The sequence below is a fragment of the Lagopus leucura genome, unplaced genomic scaffold, assembly GCF_019238085.1.
Source record: "Lagopus leucura isolate 7727_CA_CO unplaced genomic scaffold, USGS_WTPT01 Super-Scaffold_100033, whole genome shotgun sequence".
NCBI lineage: Eukaryota > Metazoa > Chordata > Aves > Galliformes > Phasianidae > Lagopus > Lagopus leucura.
The window spans coordinates 5,618,425-5,634,765 of NW_024962282.1; the positions used below are offsets into that span (position 1 = coordinate 5,618,425).

Genomic DNA, 16,341 nt, shown 5'->3' on the forward strand with positions numbered 1-16,341 from the left:
GGATAAAAAAGAAAACTATTTCATTGTATTTAATGGCATCAGGGTTCTGGTAATAATCGTCATACAGGAAATGACTAATAGATCTCAGAAGCCAGACCTATGGGAAAAGCGGATTGTCTCTCCATCAGGTTCCTCTTTCATTTCACTTTAAAGCAACCCTGTTCCTAAAATGGCCATATCTTTGAACTGGAGGAGCCTGTTCAGGAGGTGATCTTTAGGATCCTGTGCTACAATCTTGGCATTGCTGCAGAACTTCTGTCTGATTCCAAACTAGGTGTGCCACAACTTCACAGTGACATTTGGCACTTCCCAACAGCATTCTGCTGTGTGCACAGGAGCTAACCAAAGCTTCCCAGGACAGCAAAGTTCAGTGAGATGAGCCCTGCTCAGGATGGCTGCAATGCCTGTGAAATTCAGAGAGTTCCTGCTGCACTGGAGAGCGTGCATGGCTTTCTGCTGACATCTCTCCCTCTCTCCCTCCTGGGTGCTGCCTTTGCCTCCCCAGCTACAGAACTCCCTTGCCAAGTAGATCCTTTCAAGTGCAAGCAGATGATCAGAAGGCAGGCTCCAAGGAAAGCCTGCATAATGCTGTGCACATCCTGCTCACTGCCCTATATACACACGTGTTCTGCCAAAGAGCAGACTGTCAGCCTTTCTGTCTGTCTGTCCTCCGTCCAGCTGACACAGTGCTGATCACAGGCACTTGTTTCTTTGCCTGTCCCCTCTTGCCTCCCCAGATAAACCCTGTGACAGTATAAAGATTTGGTTGCTGAATGATGCTGCCAGCTCTGGTCAGGCTGAGGGAGATGGGCATCCTCTGCCAGTGGTGCAGGCAGACACCAAGCCAGATGGAGCTGAAAATGTCCCTTATGTCCCTCTCCGTCCTTTCCTCTGGAATTGTGGGGATGAAGGCAGCGGATGCTCTGCTTCTGTAGTTCCTAACCAGCACGTAAAGAGCTGAATTGATGCTGCTGTTGATGGAGGCCAGCAGCAGGCAGATGTCAAATATGAAATCAGTGTAGACAAAGAAGTTGAGGAAGAAGTGTACACGAAGTGGGATGGCAAAGAGTAGGAGGAAGAAAACAGTGAGGAAGATCACAGAATAGAATCATAGAATAGCTTGGGTTAGAAGGGACCTCAAAGATCATCTTGTTCTAACTTCCATGATAGGTCAGGGTGAAAGCTGAGAAGCCAAAGGATGGCCCACACAGGCTGAAGAGCAGTGTGATGCTAGCGGTGACATTTGGGGAAAATGGGCTGGAATGCATCTGATTCCATTGGATCCCAATGTATCCATCCCCACAGTCCCTGTAAGTGGTGAGGCCGTGGTGTTAGGATGTGGGTCCCTCCTACTCTTGCAGTCTCCTCATCTGGGGAAAGGGAAGAGATGAAAGGGAAAGCAGTGACTCCCAGTGCTGTGCTCCTCTGGTTATTCAGTCTGTGGGGTTGTGGGGTCTTCAAAAGCCACCAAAACCTGGGCCTGAGCCCCTGCCCTGGCTGGCCCTGCTGGGACAGGAGCTGGGGCAGGTGACCTAGAGGTGTCTCTAGCCTCAGCTGGAGATTCTGTGATCCTTCTCCTCACTGCTCCACATCCCCAAGGTTCACTGAGGGTCCCCTCCCTATGAACATCCCAAGAGAAGGACCAAGAATGAGGTGCCTGCGCCCCTGCAGGGCTGGTGGGAAAGGCTTGGTGGAGTCACTGTCCCTGGAGGTATTCAAGAAGTGTGGAAATGTGGCACAGAGGGACATGGTGTAGTGGCTATGGCAGGGATGGGTTGGGGTTGGACCTGGGGATGGCAGTGGTCTTTTCTGGCCATAGTAATTCTATGATTCTATGAGTTGTGGGGATGGGTTAACAATTGGATATGATGACCTTAGAGGTCTTTTCCAGCATTAATGGTTCTATGATTCCATGATTATATGTCTACCCTGTAGGACTCCAGGTTTGCTTTGCTTCCTTGTTTATAGCAACATGTCCCTGCATCAGAAAGCTCCCAGCCCAGCAGTACCATCGGGCACCTTTCCTTGGACAACCCCACCTTCACGCCTCTGCTAAGAGGCTGACAGCAAGCCCAGGGAGAAACAAAGAGCAGAAAGCAAAGCTGGAGTCTGATGTTTACCGTCTCTTCTACATCCAGAGCCAGCTGGACAAAACTCCAAATCACAGGAACTTATGAATGAACTGAATTTAATTAATCCAAATTCCTCTTGCTGCAATATCCGGTGCACTCTGGGGGTGGTTTCTGCAGGACCTCCGTCACTCGCACTCCTCCACCTGCAGCAACACCTGGTTGAGAACATCTCACTGTGAGAATCCGGGACGAAGCTCTGAAGGATTCCAGCAGAGCCATAGCAAGCAGAGACCCTTTCCCCTCGGGCTGCTTAGGTAGCCCAAGTGAAGTTCAAGGATCTTCATGCAGAGCTCTGCTTTGGCTATGTGAGCAGCTGTGCTGCCAAATCTCGCAACAGTCTCTGTTGCTGTCTCTGAATCTCTCATATCCCTACCCAGATGTTCCTCCCCTGACCACAAGCCCCTCCACCCCGCCCGCTCCCAATTCCCCTCAGCACATTCCCAGACCCATCTTGGCCGTGGAGGAGCACACAGAGCACAGCGGTGCCAGCAAGAGGCTGGAGGCTTTTCCATGTGCCTGATTCTGGTTTGCTTTATGAGGGCAAAAATGGACATCTGGAGGAAAGCTCCATGTTGGCTGCAAAACCTTACCAATTCCCCTGAGAATTCCCCTTTTCCAAAAGGGAAAAGTTAAATGCCTACAAGATAAAATGCGCTTCCTCCAGCCTACAGCAAAACTTCTTGTGCCTCCAGCTGTCTGAAATTAAGCTCCAGAAATCCTGTCCCTTTTTGTTTTCTTTCAAGAAAAGTCTATGCAGAGAATTCCAACAGAGCACAGCACCAGAGAAGGCATTCTTCTGAGTACCTGTGTCATTAAGGGGCACTATCAACAACCAATGGGATCTGTGAAGTGCTGCTTGGTTGCTGTCAATTGTTAGTGTCTGAATTAGACCAACAACAAACGGTCATTCTTGGTTCCCCTCTGGTGGTGTATTTCTGCAGAGATATTTTCCAACAATCCTCCTGCTCTTCCCAGAAGACCTTCTAAGAAGTGCTCCACCACCCTGCCAGACTCACAGGCGTCACCATCACTGCCAGCATCACCAACATTGCCAGCATCACAGCAGTAACAGCCCTATGAGGAATAGTGAAATGTGAAGCAGAAGGAAGGGTCTCATAGCTGTCAGTCACAGTGCAGAAAGAAGTGCCTTGAATCAGAAATTCCTGAGGAGCAATTAACAAATGCCTGCTTTCATGGTTTCTGGCAAAAGCCACTTCCTTTGTGGGAAGACAAAAAGGAAAAAAAAAAAAAGGCCAAGATAAATAAAAACAAGGAAGCAGAGCTCTGACACAGTGGTGATTACAAAACGTTTCTTGACACTGTCGGGACTCCACTGTGGCTGGGGGAGCTGGTGTGCATGGCACAGGGGAGCCAAGGTGAACAGCCAAGGAGAAACCAGAGACATTCAAGGGACTGGGGAACGTTCTTCATTGTACGAGTGGCCTGAGGGGATCTGCTTCAGGATACGGCTCCAAAGGGCGCATGAGATGCTGAGACTGACACCAGTCTGCCCAAGCATGGATGGAAAGGCAGCCCTACGCAGCAGCTTCATAAAACTTACAGTTAAGTGCAATGTTTTCCCTCATCCTTTCCCATTCTCCTTTGCTCGCTCCCCCCCTGCTCTCTCAGGGACCACAAGAACTTCAGGGCTCTTCCTCTGCATTGCAGCAGCCCCTGGCAGTGCCCTGCCCTCTCTCTTCTCTGTGCCTCTGCTCTTCTCCCCACCCATCTCTCAGGGTCCCACTGTTGCCCTGCTCTGCCCACAGCCGGGACCACCTCATGCCATGGAACCCAGCCACGCCACCCCATCCCCTGCATTGCCGACGGCTGCTGGAGAGAACACGTGTGAGATGGATGTCTTTGATGCAGCTGTGGATGGGGCCACGCTGCTCATCAGCCTGTGTGGCCTGGTGGGTAACGGGGCCGTCTTCTGGTTGCTCAGCTGCCGCATCCGCAGGAACCCCGTCACCGTCTATGTCCTCAACCTGGCCATGGCCGACTTCACCTTCCTGCTCTTCATGCTCACCTACACCCTCCTCAACCTCCTGAAAGACCTCTCCTGCTCCACGCTGCCCATCTTAGTGAAGCACCTCGTATCACTCCTCCTGCTCTCGCTACTTGCCCACAACATGGGCATGTATCTGCTGGCGGCCATCAGCATCGAGAGGTGTGTGTCTGCCTTCTGCTCCGGCAGGACCCACTGCCACCGTCCCCAGCACCTGTCAGCCGTGGCGTGTGCCCTGCTCTGGGTCCTCTCCATCACTGTCATTGCTGTGGTGACATCCCTGTGCCTGTCCCACCAGCAAGAGCAGTGCCGCCTGGCACTCATCGCCATGTACATCCTCAACTTCCTCCTTTTTGCCCCATCCATGGTCATTTCCAACATGATCCTGCTCATTAAGGTGCTGTGCAGCACCAGGCAGCGCCAGCACAGGAGGCTCTGCATCGTCATATTTCTCACAGTCCTCTTCTTCCTCCTCTTTGGAGTTCCCCTCAGCGTGTGGAATTTCATGCAGCATTTCAGCTCAGACCCACTTGGGCATCACCAGGTGGTTTTCCTGCTCGCCTGCATCAACAGCAGCATCAACCCCTTCATCTATGTGTTGGTGGGTAGCGGCAGGAGGCACTGCTCTTTGGCATCCCTCCAGATTGCCTTCCAGAGGGTCTTTGAGGAGCTGGGTGATGATGGTGTGGGCAGCAACAACTCCATGATGCGCACGCTGAGCTCAGCCCCTTGAAGCCTTTCCACTGCTTTACATTAGGAGAATTCTGGGGGGTGAGGGGGTGGGGTTGGTGTTCCTGGGGAGCACGGTCAATAAATGTCTGCATTGTATCCTGGTATATCACTCTCTCGCTGCACCCTCGGGTGCGTGATAGTGCAGCCGCGATGTCCCTGAGGCGCTACTCCCAGCCTCTCTGCTTTTTGGGAAGGACTGACCCACATGCAAGAGGATGAAACACATTCAGTGTTCTAAGCCCCCGTCCCCCAACCCCTGGGCAGCCCTTCCCCAGCCGTGCCTCCTCCTGCTGACAGCAGACACCATGTGCACACCCCAGCCCATTTGTGGTGCCAGCCACCCGCGTGCCTGTCCCCACTCCACTGACCAGAGAACCCCAACCCGCCCTCCACCCCCAGCCATGCAGAAGAATGAGAGTCAGTGGCAGAGCAGCAGCTTTATTGGGGGGGGAAGACCCGGAGATGCCCGCAGCGGAGTGGAGCCCGGAGGCGGCAGATACTCCGCAAAGAGCTGCGAAGCGGTCGGTATTCCTCGGGACTGCAGCAGCAACTGGAGGGCAGCAGCGTTCTACACTTTCCACGCTGGAGGGCAGCAGAGCCCCGCGCTCCTCATCGGTCGGGGCTGGAGAACGCGGGGACGGAACGGGACCGGAGTGGGGATGTGGAAGGGGTGGGGTGGACTGCGGTGGGAGTGAGGGTGGGGATGGGATGGGAATTAGACCGGGATGGGGAAGGGGAAGAGGATGAGGATGGGATGGGATGGAACGTGGATCAGGATGGGGCAGAGTAGGACAGGAATTGGGATGGGTACTAGTAGGGCTGCGGGGTGGGATGTGGATGAGGATGGAAATTGGATGAGGATGGCAATGGATGAGGATGGAATGAGATGAGGGTGAAGATAGGAACAGGATAGGGAATGGGGTGGGGAAGGGTGGGATAGCAGGGAAGGAACGGGTATTGGGATGGAGATGGGAACTGGGAGAGGAGGGAATGGGACAGTACAAGACAGCATGGGGAACAAGAATGGGGTGGAGATGGGGATGAAGATGAGGACAGACATGGGGGCAGGTCAAGGACAGGGACTGAGACAGGGATAGGAATGGGATGAGACAGGGATGGGAAGGGGGAACATTTGGGGATGGAATGCAGACAAACAGGAGTGGAATGGGAAAGGGATAGGGGTAAAATAATGACCATGCAAAGACACATCCTGATATGCAGCCACGGGAGGGTGACCGCAGGCCTGCCCATGTGAGTGTGGGCATGCAGCTAGGATGGGGGCTGTGGCCAGCACAATCACAGTGGGCTCTCAGGCGGAGATCACAGTGACCCCGGTCTCCTCGAAGACCCTCTGGAAGGCAACCTGGAGGGATGCCAAAGAGCAGTGCCTCCTACTGCCACCCACCAGCAAATAGATGAAGGGGTTGATGCCGCTGTTGATGCAGGCGAGCAGGAAAACCACCTGGTGATGCCCAAGTGGGTCTGAGCTGAAATGCTGCATGAAATTCCACACGCTGAGGGGGACTCCAAAGAGGAGGAAGAAGAGGACTGTGAGAAATATGACGATGCAGAGCCTCCTGTGCTGGCGCTGCCTGGTGCTGCACAGCACCTTAATGAGCAGGATCATGTTGGAAATGACCATGGATGGGGCAAAAAGGAGGAAGTTGAGGATGTACATGGCGATGAGTGCCAGGCGGCACTGCTCTTGCTGGTGGGACAGGCACAGGGATGTCACCACAGCAATGACAGTGATGGAGAGGACCCAGAGCAGGGCACACACCACGGCTGACAGGTGCTGGGGACGGTGGCAGTGGGTCCTGCCGGAGCAGAAGGCAGACACACACCTCTCGATGCTGATGGCCGCCAGCAGATACATGCCCATGTTGTGGGCAAGTAGCGAGAGCAGGAGGAGTGATACGAGGTGCTTCACTAAGATGGGCAGCGTGGAGCAGGAGAGGTCTTTCAGGAGGTTGAGGAGGGTGTAGGTGAGCATGAAGAGCAGGAAGGTGAAGTCGGCCATGGCCAGGTTGAGGACATAGACGGTGACGGGGTTCCTGCGGATGCGGCAGCTGAGCAACCAGAAGACGGCCCCGTTACCCACCAGGCCACACAGGCTGATGAGCAGCGTGGCCCCATCCACAGCTGCATCAAAGACGTCCATCTCACACGTGTTCTCTCCAGCAGCCATCGGCAATGCAGGGGACGGGGTGGCGTGGCTGGGTTCCATGGCATGAGGTGGTCCCGGCTGTGGGCAGAGCAGGGCAACAGTGGGAAGGGGCAGCAAGCAGGGTGGGAGCACTGTGGAGGGCAGTGGGGAGCGGGGGGAGCTGCAGGCAGTCTGTGGGCACAAGGCAAGGTGTGGGTTTGCCCCATCCCTACCTTTCCAGGCAGCAGCCTGGGGCCGGTCCTGGCAGGGCTTTTTCGTCTCGATGAGGAGATCTTGGGTCTCCGGGTCCCCACAAGGCTCCCTCTGGATGATAGCTGCTCTCTGGGTACCGCTGCAGGACCGAGTCAGCTTCCAAGGAGTGCTGGGCAACCCAGCAACAGCAGCTGCAGCACCAAGCCTCTGCACTCAACAAATTTCTGTTGGTCTTGACAGAAATGTTTTGTCTGGGAGAATACCCCTGAGGACAAATACTGCAGCAGCTTCATCTTGCTGTGAAAGAATCTCCATGCTTTTAGAATTCAACCTGATATCTCTTTAAAGTGGCAATTACCACCTTCCTAATTGTTTTATTGCACTGCCATCTCCTCCCCTACTCTTCCCAATGTGTTGGCATCCTTCTGAGATTGTTCATTACTGTCTGCATTTGCCTGCAGCTCACAGGCATGGCACCCCATTGTCACAGGGACGGGGGAACTTTGTTTTGGGTCCAGAACAGGGACAAGGGGACACCATGGGAAGCATCTCCTTCCCCAGGGGGTGCCCAGGTGCTGAGCACCTCCTGACCCCAAACCCCTCAGCAGTAGGACAGAGCCATGGGTGGCACTGGGGAGCACTGGGGCAGAGACATAGCTCCCCAGTGCATCACTGGCTGTGACACAGGGTGGCACTGGCAGGGCCGTGAGTCACTCCCTCCCTCCGCCCTGGACTTTGCCTCTTGCGGATGCTCTGGGCAATAAATCTGGGAGCAGGGAGGGAGTGGGAGAGGGGTGAGGGCCGGGCGCAGTGTTCTGGGCAGCCCTGTGCCTGTCCTCACATCCCAGCCCACAGCGTCCCATGCAGCCGCTGCCTGAGAGTCAGAGCTCGGCCCTGGGGCCCCCTGAGCCCACGGTCGCTGAGATCAAAGCCGTTGTGGTCGGGGATGGGGGCTGTGGGAAGACATCTCTGCTGATGGTCTTTGCTAGAGGGGACTTCCCCAAGGTGAGGGGCCTAAAGCCCGCCAGCGGCACCAGGATGGGGACTCCAGCCCCGAGGACCTGCCCGTGCCATCTCCTGTCCCCGCCAGGTCTACGTCCCCACAGTGTTCGAGAAGTACACAGCCTCCTTCCGGATCAGAGGCAAGCCTGCCAAGATCCACCTGTGGGACACAGCAGGTGGGACCAGAGGGACTGCCCCACGCTCAGGGTGTCCCCAGCTGGCACCCCCTGGGCTGGGGACAGGTGGGGCTCCTCTGCAAGGAACCTGTGTGTGACGGGTGGCGTCTGCTGGGGCACCGCAGGGCAGGAAGACTACGACAGGCTGCGCCCGCTGTCCTACTCAGACACCAACGTTGTCCTCATATGCTTCGATGTCACCAGCCGCAGCAGCTATGACAACATCCTAACGAAGGTAACGCAGCCCCGCAGCTGCTCCAACCCCACAAAGTGGACACGGAGCCAGGGCTGCTGCCCACCCCGCTGTCTGTCCCAACGTCTGTCCTTCTTCCTGTCACCTGCCTGTCCCATCCCACTGCCAGTCTGTCTCTCTCTCTTTCTGTCCTGCACGTCCCTCTGCCTGTCCCACTCCCCATCTCCTTCCCGCAGTGGTACCCGGAGGTCAACCACTTCTGTAAAGGTGTGCCAGTGCTGCTGGTGGGCTGCAAGATCGACCTGCGGCAGGGCCACCACGAGTCTGTCACCTTCCAGGAGGTCAGTGCCACTGCCTGCCGCGGGAGGGACGCATTCCACGTCCTCCCCCAAGGCTCAGCACCGCTGCCTGCAGGGGGAGGCCATGGCCCGGCAGGTGCAGGCTGCAGCCTACTTGGAGTGCTCAGCGCTGCACCGGGACAATGTCAGGGATGTCTTCATTGAGGCCTGCACCATCGCGCTCCGTGGCGCCCGTCGGCCCCGCCGCAAGAGGTGGCCCCGCAACGGCTGTGCGCTCTGCTGAGTCCCAGCACCATGAGGCTGGCAGGAGGGCAGCCCCGGTACACAGACCACTGGCACCCCCCCGGGGCTGGGAACTGACTTGGGGACCCCTGAGCCCTGCTGGACAGGAACGGATGTATCCCCACGCAGCACCGTTGTGGTGTGGTATTAAAATTCAGTGATCAGCGTGATGTGGTGTTTGTGGGCAGCGCCGGTGCACGGACGGGACGGGATGGGGATAGGCTGCGAATGGCAGCTCCACCCGAGCATGGATTACACTATACGTGTGTGCGCTCCAGCACGCACGCAAACAGAGGCGCAAACGGACGCGCGCACGGCCGGCCCCGGGGGCGCGCCCACCCGTAGAAACGTTCCCCGCGCGCATGCGCAGAGCCGTGCCCACGAGGAGGCGTGGCCAGCGCGCCGCCCCGGAGATACGGCCAGTAAGGCGCCCGCGGACGCGCGCATGCGCGCTCTCACCCCTTCTCTCCGGCGAGGCGGGGCTGGAGGAACCGGGCACGGGGCTGCGCACGCGCACGGCGTCGGCCGATGGAGGGGGCGGGGTGGGAGGGGGGCGCGGGGCGGCGCAGGCGCAGTGCGGCGGCCGAGGCAGTGTGTATGTGAGGCTCTGACGGGTTCAAAATGGCGGCGGCGGCTCCTGTGTGAGGAGGGGAAGCGCGTCCCGGGCGGGGAGCGGGCTGGCGGCTGACGGGAGGGAGCGGGCGGCGGGGAGCGGGAAGAGAGCTCGGCGGGCGGCGCGGGGGACGAGGAGGGGGCGAAGGAGGACGAGGAGGCGCCGGGCCGGAGCGGGCCGGGCGCGGGGCCCGCGGAGCGGTTGCGGGCCGGCGGCTGGCGGGGCTGTCAGCGGGGGCGCGGGGGGCGACGGGGCTGTGGGGCGGCGGCGGCGGCAGCGGCGGGGGGCCCGCGGCGCTCGGAGCCTGACTCGGGGCTTCTCCTCCGTCTGCTGTGTTCGTGCTGTGCCGGCGGCAGGAGAGGACAAAGGCGCAGGAGGGACCTGGTGAGCCACCGGCGGCGGGGCGGGGGGGTCCGGGGGCCGAAAGTTTGGGGGGCGGCGGGCGGCGGTGACAGCTCCGGGGGGTGACAGCCGCGGGCTGTGGGGAGCGGGGACGGAGCGAGGAGCGAGGACGGCTCGGCGGTCCGCTCGTCCCTTCCCGGGGAGCTCCAGGGGGCTGTGGGCTTTGCCGCTTTAGAAGCGGAGGTGGAGGCGCTGCCTGACACCGCTGCGTCACACGGGTCGGGGGCTGAATGTGGGAGTCCTCCGGGCTGGAGCTGCGCTGTGGGGGCTGTGCAAGGGGCTCGGTGCTCTGCTGCTGGCCTGGGATGCCCCCCGGGCCGGTGGCCGTGTCTTGGGGAGGAGCTGTTTCTGTAACACGCAGCCCTGTTCTGGGTGCACCCAGCTGCTCCCTCGGTGCCTATAGGTGATTAGCAGCAGGCACCCGGTCTGGTCCGTGGTGCCAGTGCCAGGAGGAGACCCACTGTGTCACACATCTGCTGCCTTACACAGCAGCCTGCGAAGTCACTCTTAAAGTTTGAGCGTTTGGGTTGGGGTGGGCTCGTCGCTGTGCTCATGTTCAGGAGGGAGAGAGGTGGGTGCTGCATGGCCCCATGCCCTGCCTCACTGCTTGCCTCTGATTTCCAAGGAGGAAGAGGACGACGACAGCAGCCCTGGAGTGTCCTTCTCACTTTCTTCGGAAGAGTCAGAGATGGAGCCCGAGGAAGAAAGGATCCGTTACAGCCAAAGATTAGTCAGTATTGGTCCTTACCAATCAAATTCTTGGTTCTACTCAGCTGAAGGATGAAACGGCTCTTACTGGCAATATATTTAAACAACCAAACAAGCATTGCGATGGATGGCTCCGGGTACTAGAGGCCCACTTTGTGGGTTTTGCCCTGGTGGAAGGCACTTCTCTGCTGAGAGGGCAGCTGGGGGATGGCACTGGGGTGTGATGCTCCTGGAAGGGGCTAGAAGAAGATACAGCATGAGTGTCTGTGTAGCTTCTGGCGCAGCAGGTTTCTTCCATGTGTTCATAACAACCAGGGAATCTGCAGTGATGTATGTGTCGGCCTGGACTTGATTTGAGTGTTTTGCAAAACTGGGGAAAACCAGCTTTGGCTTCAAGCTCTGATTTGCTTGTGCTCGTGTTTGTGCATGCATCTTGTGGTGCTTGTGTTCATACAGAGTTGTTCTAAGACTTCGGTTCTGGTTGCAGTGCAAGGGGCTGTTGCTCCATCACCAGCAAGTTGATCTCCTGTTGTTTTGAGGCAGTTTTAAGTCCTATGGGAAGCTCAAGCACCAGTTGTCTGTGATAGCTGAGGCTGTGATAGGGTTTGTCTGTGAGTCAGCACAGCACATGCATCCTCTCCTTCAAGGTGCTGTCTGTGAAGTTAAATCCTTATCCTTTAATGCTCTGACACTACTGAGTATGAGGCAGTGCAGCACTCCGCGTTAAGCTCTGCCCTCAGACACAAGTCACTGTTGCTCCTCTGCTGCTGTGTGCCTGACCACAGGTGCTGAGACAGAAGTCTTTAGAGGACAGAAGCAATTGTTTCAGCCCGTGTGGTGGGAGAGTGGTGCACAGGCACCTGTGGCTTCTCTGCAGCCCTGCTTTGCTTGAGGTCTGCTCCTTTTGGAGTTGGTTCTTTCCAGTCCCTTGGGTGGCTTTAATTTGGTAATGCTGCCAAAAGCTGTGGTCCTGCCTTATCCTGATGCACTTCTTTCTTTCCGTGACGGTGGCAAGCAGCTCAAGGTGCTGAAGGCAACCACTTGTAGCCAGCATCATAGCTTCCTTTGGGGAAGGGCTTTGGGTTCTGTTAAACTATGATCGTAGCTGTGCACTGGCCCTGCTGAAGTAACTCAAAACAGCAGGACAAAAACAAGGCTATTGAATGGTACTAGCAGCCAGGAGTTCACTTCAAAAAAAAATGCTTTGAGCTCACAAAAACTGCAGGAAGAGTTGCTGTCTGAATGTACCCAGCCCAAACTCTAGCAAACGCACTAAGCTGGATCAGTGGCTGCACGCTGATGAGCTGCATGTTTAAGGGGCTTGGGAAAGCACATGGGCAGCAAGCAGAGGATGAGGGTCACCTCAGCTCCTATGGCTTCGTGCTGTCCCTCCTGGCCTGCAGCCCAGAGGAAGTATGGCCCCAGTGAGGTGCAGTTTATGCTTTGCTCTTTGTGGAAGCCTCCTGCTCGCTGTGCTTCAGTGGAGCTTCCATGTTGGAGGACCTTGCAGATGTCCTTGGTTTTCTTTTCCTAGATGCATTCTCTCAACTTTTTATCCAACTCTGGTTATGGATTATTTGAATATCGTATTCTTGACATACATGTTGATCTTGGGAGTTGGTTTCCATGTGTCTGCATTAAAACTCTTAGATGGGGAAACAGGTAGTTGGTAGTACAGTTACATCTGTGCTGCTGTGAATGGCATTTGTCTTGTTTGTGACTGGCAGCAACAGAGGAATAAATATACTTTTAAAGCTACATCCAAGTGTGGCAGCAGTCCTGCTGGGCAAGCATCCTGGATCAGAATAGTTGATAGTGGTGAAGAGGCTGGGTTAATTGCATTGGCACAATGCTGCGTGTGGTCTGTCAATGGGAGATTGCTGCCCAGTGTGCCATGAGCTGCACTGACTGCACCTCTCAGTGCATCACCCCAGTCTTGAAACTTGACTGGTTTCCTTTGGGGTGTAGAGAGTTTCAAGCATCTTGTTTTTAGTGAACCATGCTCTATGTTTTTAGTTACTGTACTCTTATTCAACCGAAATCTGATGTATGTTGATTCTTTTTTTTGAACAGATCTGTTGGTGGAAGATGTGAAATTTGTCTGTTTGTCTCTGCTCCACAGTGCTGTAATGAGGCAGTATGGCGGGACAGGCTTGAGGTGCTGGCTCTGTAAGCTGGAGACGGATGTTTATAACGCTTCATGAAGGGGCTGAAACACCGTGTTGTGTCCTGAGGCAGGGATGGTAGAACAGCCTTGGCACTGATAATGCCGCAGTCCCTCTGTGAGACCTGAGAGTGCAGCCTGTGCATGGCGAAGCTGGGCACATGCTGGAGCCAGAGCTTGTTGGAGGCAGGAGTGAGAGATGGCCACCACCTCAAGGACCAGTCCTGCCTGCTGGGGTCTGTAACGCTGCCAGGTCAGCAGTTGTTATCTCAGGCATGGTTCCAGGTAGGACAGCGGCCTGACAAAGCCTCCATCTGCATTTGCCTCAGAGGCTGGTGTCCCAGAGCTGAATGCTGCTTCAGGGGACGCAGGATCGCACCCTAGGTAAAAGCCATCAGGAGGGCATCACATCCACATGGCTGGCTCGCCTCCACCTCCAGCAAACCCGGTGAGACTGGAGAGGTGGCAGGCCACAGCGGGGAGACTGGGTGGGGTGGGAACCTCCTCAACCAGCTCTGCTGCTGGAGAGAGCCTGCAGTGCAGCCACACCCTCCACCAGTGTTCACTGGGCTCTGGAGTGAAGCTGTGTGCTGTCTGGGCCCTGGTGCCTGTCCGTGGCTGCTTGGTGGCACTTCATGACAGCTACTGAAGACTGGTGACAGATGATTGGGCTGCTGGAGGATGAGAGCCAAGCTACTTGCTGTAGGTGCTGGAGCATGCCAGGGTTGTGTGGAACACTCTGCCCATTGCTTGGTGCAGCCTGTGTCCTGCCTTAGCATTGCTGTGCCCTGTGATTGGAGCTTTTTGTGAGATTAGAGACAAGGCCTGTCCCTAGCAGCCAGAACCTGAGGCTTCTCCTGTAAGCAGCAGTCACAGGCCTGTCCTTAACTGTCAGTGTCTGTGCTGCCCTGGATGGTAGTTCACATGAACAATATGTGGAATCATCAGCTGATGATGGTAGAGGTGGGGCTTGGGTGTGCTGTGAGCATGCCGGGGTGCACAGTGTCTGTGTGTGGTGGCAACGAGGCTGGCTCTCAGCCTGTGGTTTACAAGTTGTCTGTATTGGTGCTGCCAATGGGGGGAGGGAGGGGTGAAGCCAAGCGCAGGACAGAGCCATGGATTGGAAAGGCTCATTTGTCAGACAGGTCTGTGGTGAACCTCTTGCCCTTCTTGTGTGGCCAAGGGGACAGATGGCCCCAGGGCAGTGAGAAGAAGGTGGGGAGGGCACAGGACATGGGCTCGCTGCTTGTGCTGGGTGAGGTGGCAAGGAAGAGTATGTATCTTGGGTGAGTGTGAGAGCTGCGGGTGCTGAAGCATGGCAGCCTTCCCATTGCCTGAAGGGTTGGTCAGCTAGAGTCTGGTGCAAAAGCTTGTCTTGGCCAAACATTGCTCACTGCTGGGCCCGCCTCTGTTTCCCAGTCTGGACTGAGCCTAGGCTGATCAGATGATTAATCTCCAGCATGCCTCTGCCTCAAGCTGAAGACACTACAGATGAGTCTTTCCCAATGACCCAGGTAGAATAATTGAGCCCTGAATAATTTAGGAATTCTGTTCAGTTTTGTTCTGGACCAGATGTAGGGACTGAGAAGGGGGAGTTTTGCTCTTTGGCAGAAGCAGGCAGCAAGCAAAGACTGTTGCTGAGAAGCTTTGGAAATTCCAGTGAGTGTTTAGGTACTGGAAGAGCCTCACAGTCCCAGGGAGAACATGGCCCTGAAACGAAAGGGGTGTTGCTCTCTGTTGACGGGAGGGATGCAGAAGGTGAACAGCTCTGCTGACTTCTTGCTGTCCCAAGTCTGAGCACGCCTTGTGAGCATCCTGGAAGCTGCAGTTACCAGGTAGAACTTGCAAATTGCACTGATGACTCCTGTTGACAAGCAGCAGGCTTTCTCAAGGTTATCCTAACTGGAAATGGTGCTAACAAGATAGAGCCATCCCCATGCCCCCAGAGTATCTTTATTACTGGTGAATTACATCCTGAGCCACCTAGACTGGGGGCTGTGGGGTGCTGGTTGATTTCTGGGGAGCGCCGATTCACTTGGAGCCTTGCTGGGTGGTCTGCTCAGAAGGTGGAGTAACAAGGGAGCTGTAGCTGAGGTGTCTTGCTGCCCTTCTGCCAGCACTTGAGAAGGTTCCCATAGGTCTGGGAAACAGGCATAGTTAAGGGAGAGAGGAGCTGGCTTTCACTCTGCTCTGTTCAGCAGGTCTGTGTTTATGCGTCTCTGTTGCTGTAGAAACAGTGCTGGTGGTGAGCAGTGAGCTCTGGGGACGGCACTATGCGGCTGCGCTGAAGGTCCTGAGGGCTTTGGGAGAGGAGGAGCTGTGCCGTAGGAGAGATCAGCAGAAGGATCAGGTCGTTGCTTGCTGGGGCTGTTATCTGGAGAAGGAGATCCCAACTGACGAGGTGTGTTCTCCCTTTGAGAGAATACCCAGCAGGGATGGTCCATTCTGATGTTGCTTCCTTCTTTGCCTTGTCTCCTCATTGATGATAAAAGCCTGCAGAGCGAGGAAGGAACGGGACAGCACTGCGGAACTCAGAGAGGATGATAAGAGAGTGCTGGAGAAGGATGGGAAGGCAGGGATGCCTGTTCTTGTGTTTTGCTTTTTTTTTTTTTTTTTAAGAAACATTGAAAAGTCCGACCTGTGCTGTTGCAATCTAAGGGAGTCTTGCTTCCCCCTTGCTCTCTTGCGTGCTGCAGCTGTGGTTTTGGAATATAGCTGGGGCAGCCAGAAGGGAAGGGAGGAGACTGGCAGTGCACTATCCTGTAGGGTTAAGCTATCTGTGTGTCTCTAACTTGCTGTAGAATGCTGTTTCCATGTGTCACTGAGCCACGTTTGGAATAAGGAAGGGGTGAGCACTAGACTTCTTGTGGGGCAGAGGGAGGGAGCACATGATGCTGTTATGACCATGTGGAGGAAGGAGGACGTATCCTTTCTGGTAGATGGTCACGCTGGTTGTGTTCATCCCAGTGGCCGTGGGTTGTTTTTCTTCTTTGCAGGCATCTTTGGCCCTTGGCTTGTCTGTTCAGAAGACCACATTGGAGTAGCAGGAGCTACAAACCCTGTGCCCAAGCGTGCCTGCAGTCCAGCCTTGTTTTATGGGTGTGTTGGTCAGAACTGGCAGTGGGCTGCTGCAGAGCTGGGCCAGGGCCATGGGAATCCCGCAGGGTCAGCTCTTCCCTGCTGGGAAACCTGAGCTGCCTGATACAGAGCTCAGTAGCCTGGTGCTGTGTGGGTCTGGAGGATATAGGTGAAGTATGTGTCACTTTCAAGCCTG

At 55.9% G+C, this 16,341-nt stretch overlaps 4 protein-coding genes across 5 annotated transcripts in view; 3 read left to right on the plus strand and 1 right to left on the minus strand.

The window, feature by feature from the left end:
• Positions 1–3,405: 3,405 nt before the first annotated feature.
• On the plus strand, positions 3,406–4,890 carry LOC122185917 (mas-related G-protein coupled receptor member H-like). The gene is made up of 2 exons (XM_042882127.1): positions 3,406–3,694; positions 3,899–4,890. The coding sequence occupies exons 1-2, from the start codon at positions 3,620–3,622 to the stop codon at positions 4,868–4,870; spliced, it is 1,047 nt and encodes a 348-aa protein (XP_042738061.1). The 5' UTR covers positions 3,406–3,619; the 3' UTR covers positions 4,871–4,890.
• Positions 4,891–6,178: 1,288 nt separating this feature from the next.
• Positions 6,179–7,120, minus strand: LOC122185877 (mas-related G-protein coupled receptor member H-like). The gene has a single exon (XM_042882057.1). It carries the CDS (start codon positions 7,094–7,096, stop codon positions 6,179–6,181), a length of 918 nt encoding a protein of 305 aa, XP_042737991.1. The 5' UTR covers positions 7,097–7,120.
• A 106-nt stretch (positions 7,121–7,226) lies between these two features.
• Positions 7,227–9,181, plus strand: RHOD (ras homolog family member D). The gene is made up of 5 exons (XM_042882058.1): positions 7,227–8,233; positions 8,319–8,406; positions 8,532–8,641; positions 8,836–8,940; positions 9,014–9,181. Exons 1-5 carry the CDS (start codon positions 8,090–8,092, stop codon positions 9,179–9,181), a joined length of 615 nt encoding a protein of 204 aa, XP_042737992.1. The 5' UTR covers positions 7,227–8,089.
• Positions 9,182–9,736: 555 nt separating this feature from the next.
• KDM2A (lysine demethylase 2A) overlaps positions 9,737–16,341 on the plus strand; it is a 32,835-nt gene continuing 26,230 nt past the window's right edge. The window contains exons 1-3 of one of the 2 annotated variants that reach the window (XM_042881900.1): positions 9,737–9,821; positions 10,150–10,177; positions 10,821–10,925. In XM_042881900.1, coding sequence (XP_042737834.1) covers positions 9,802–9,821; positions 10,150–10,177; positions 10,821–10,925 — 153 coding nt within the window. In that variant the 5' untranslated portion in view covers positions 9,737–9,801. Of the gene's footprint in view, positions 9,822–10,126; positions 10,178–10,820; positions 10,926–16,341 lie in introns of both variants that reach the window. The other variant, XM_042881901.1, reaches the window with a different exon arrangement.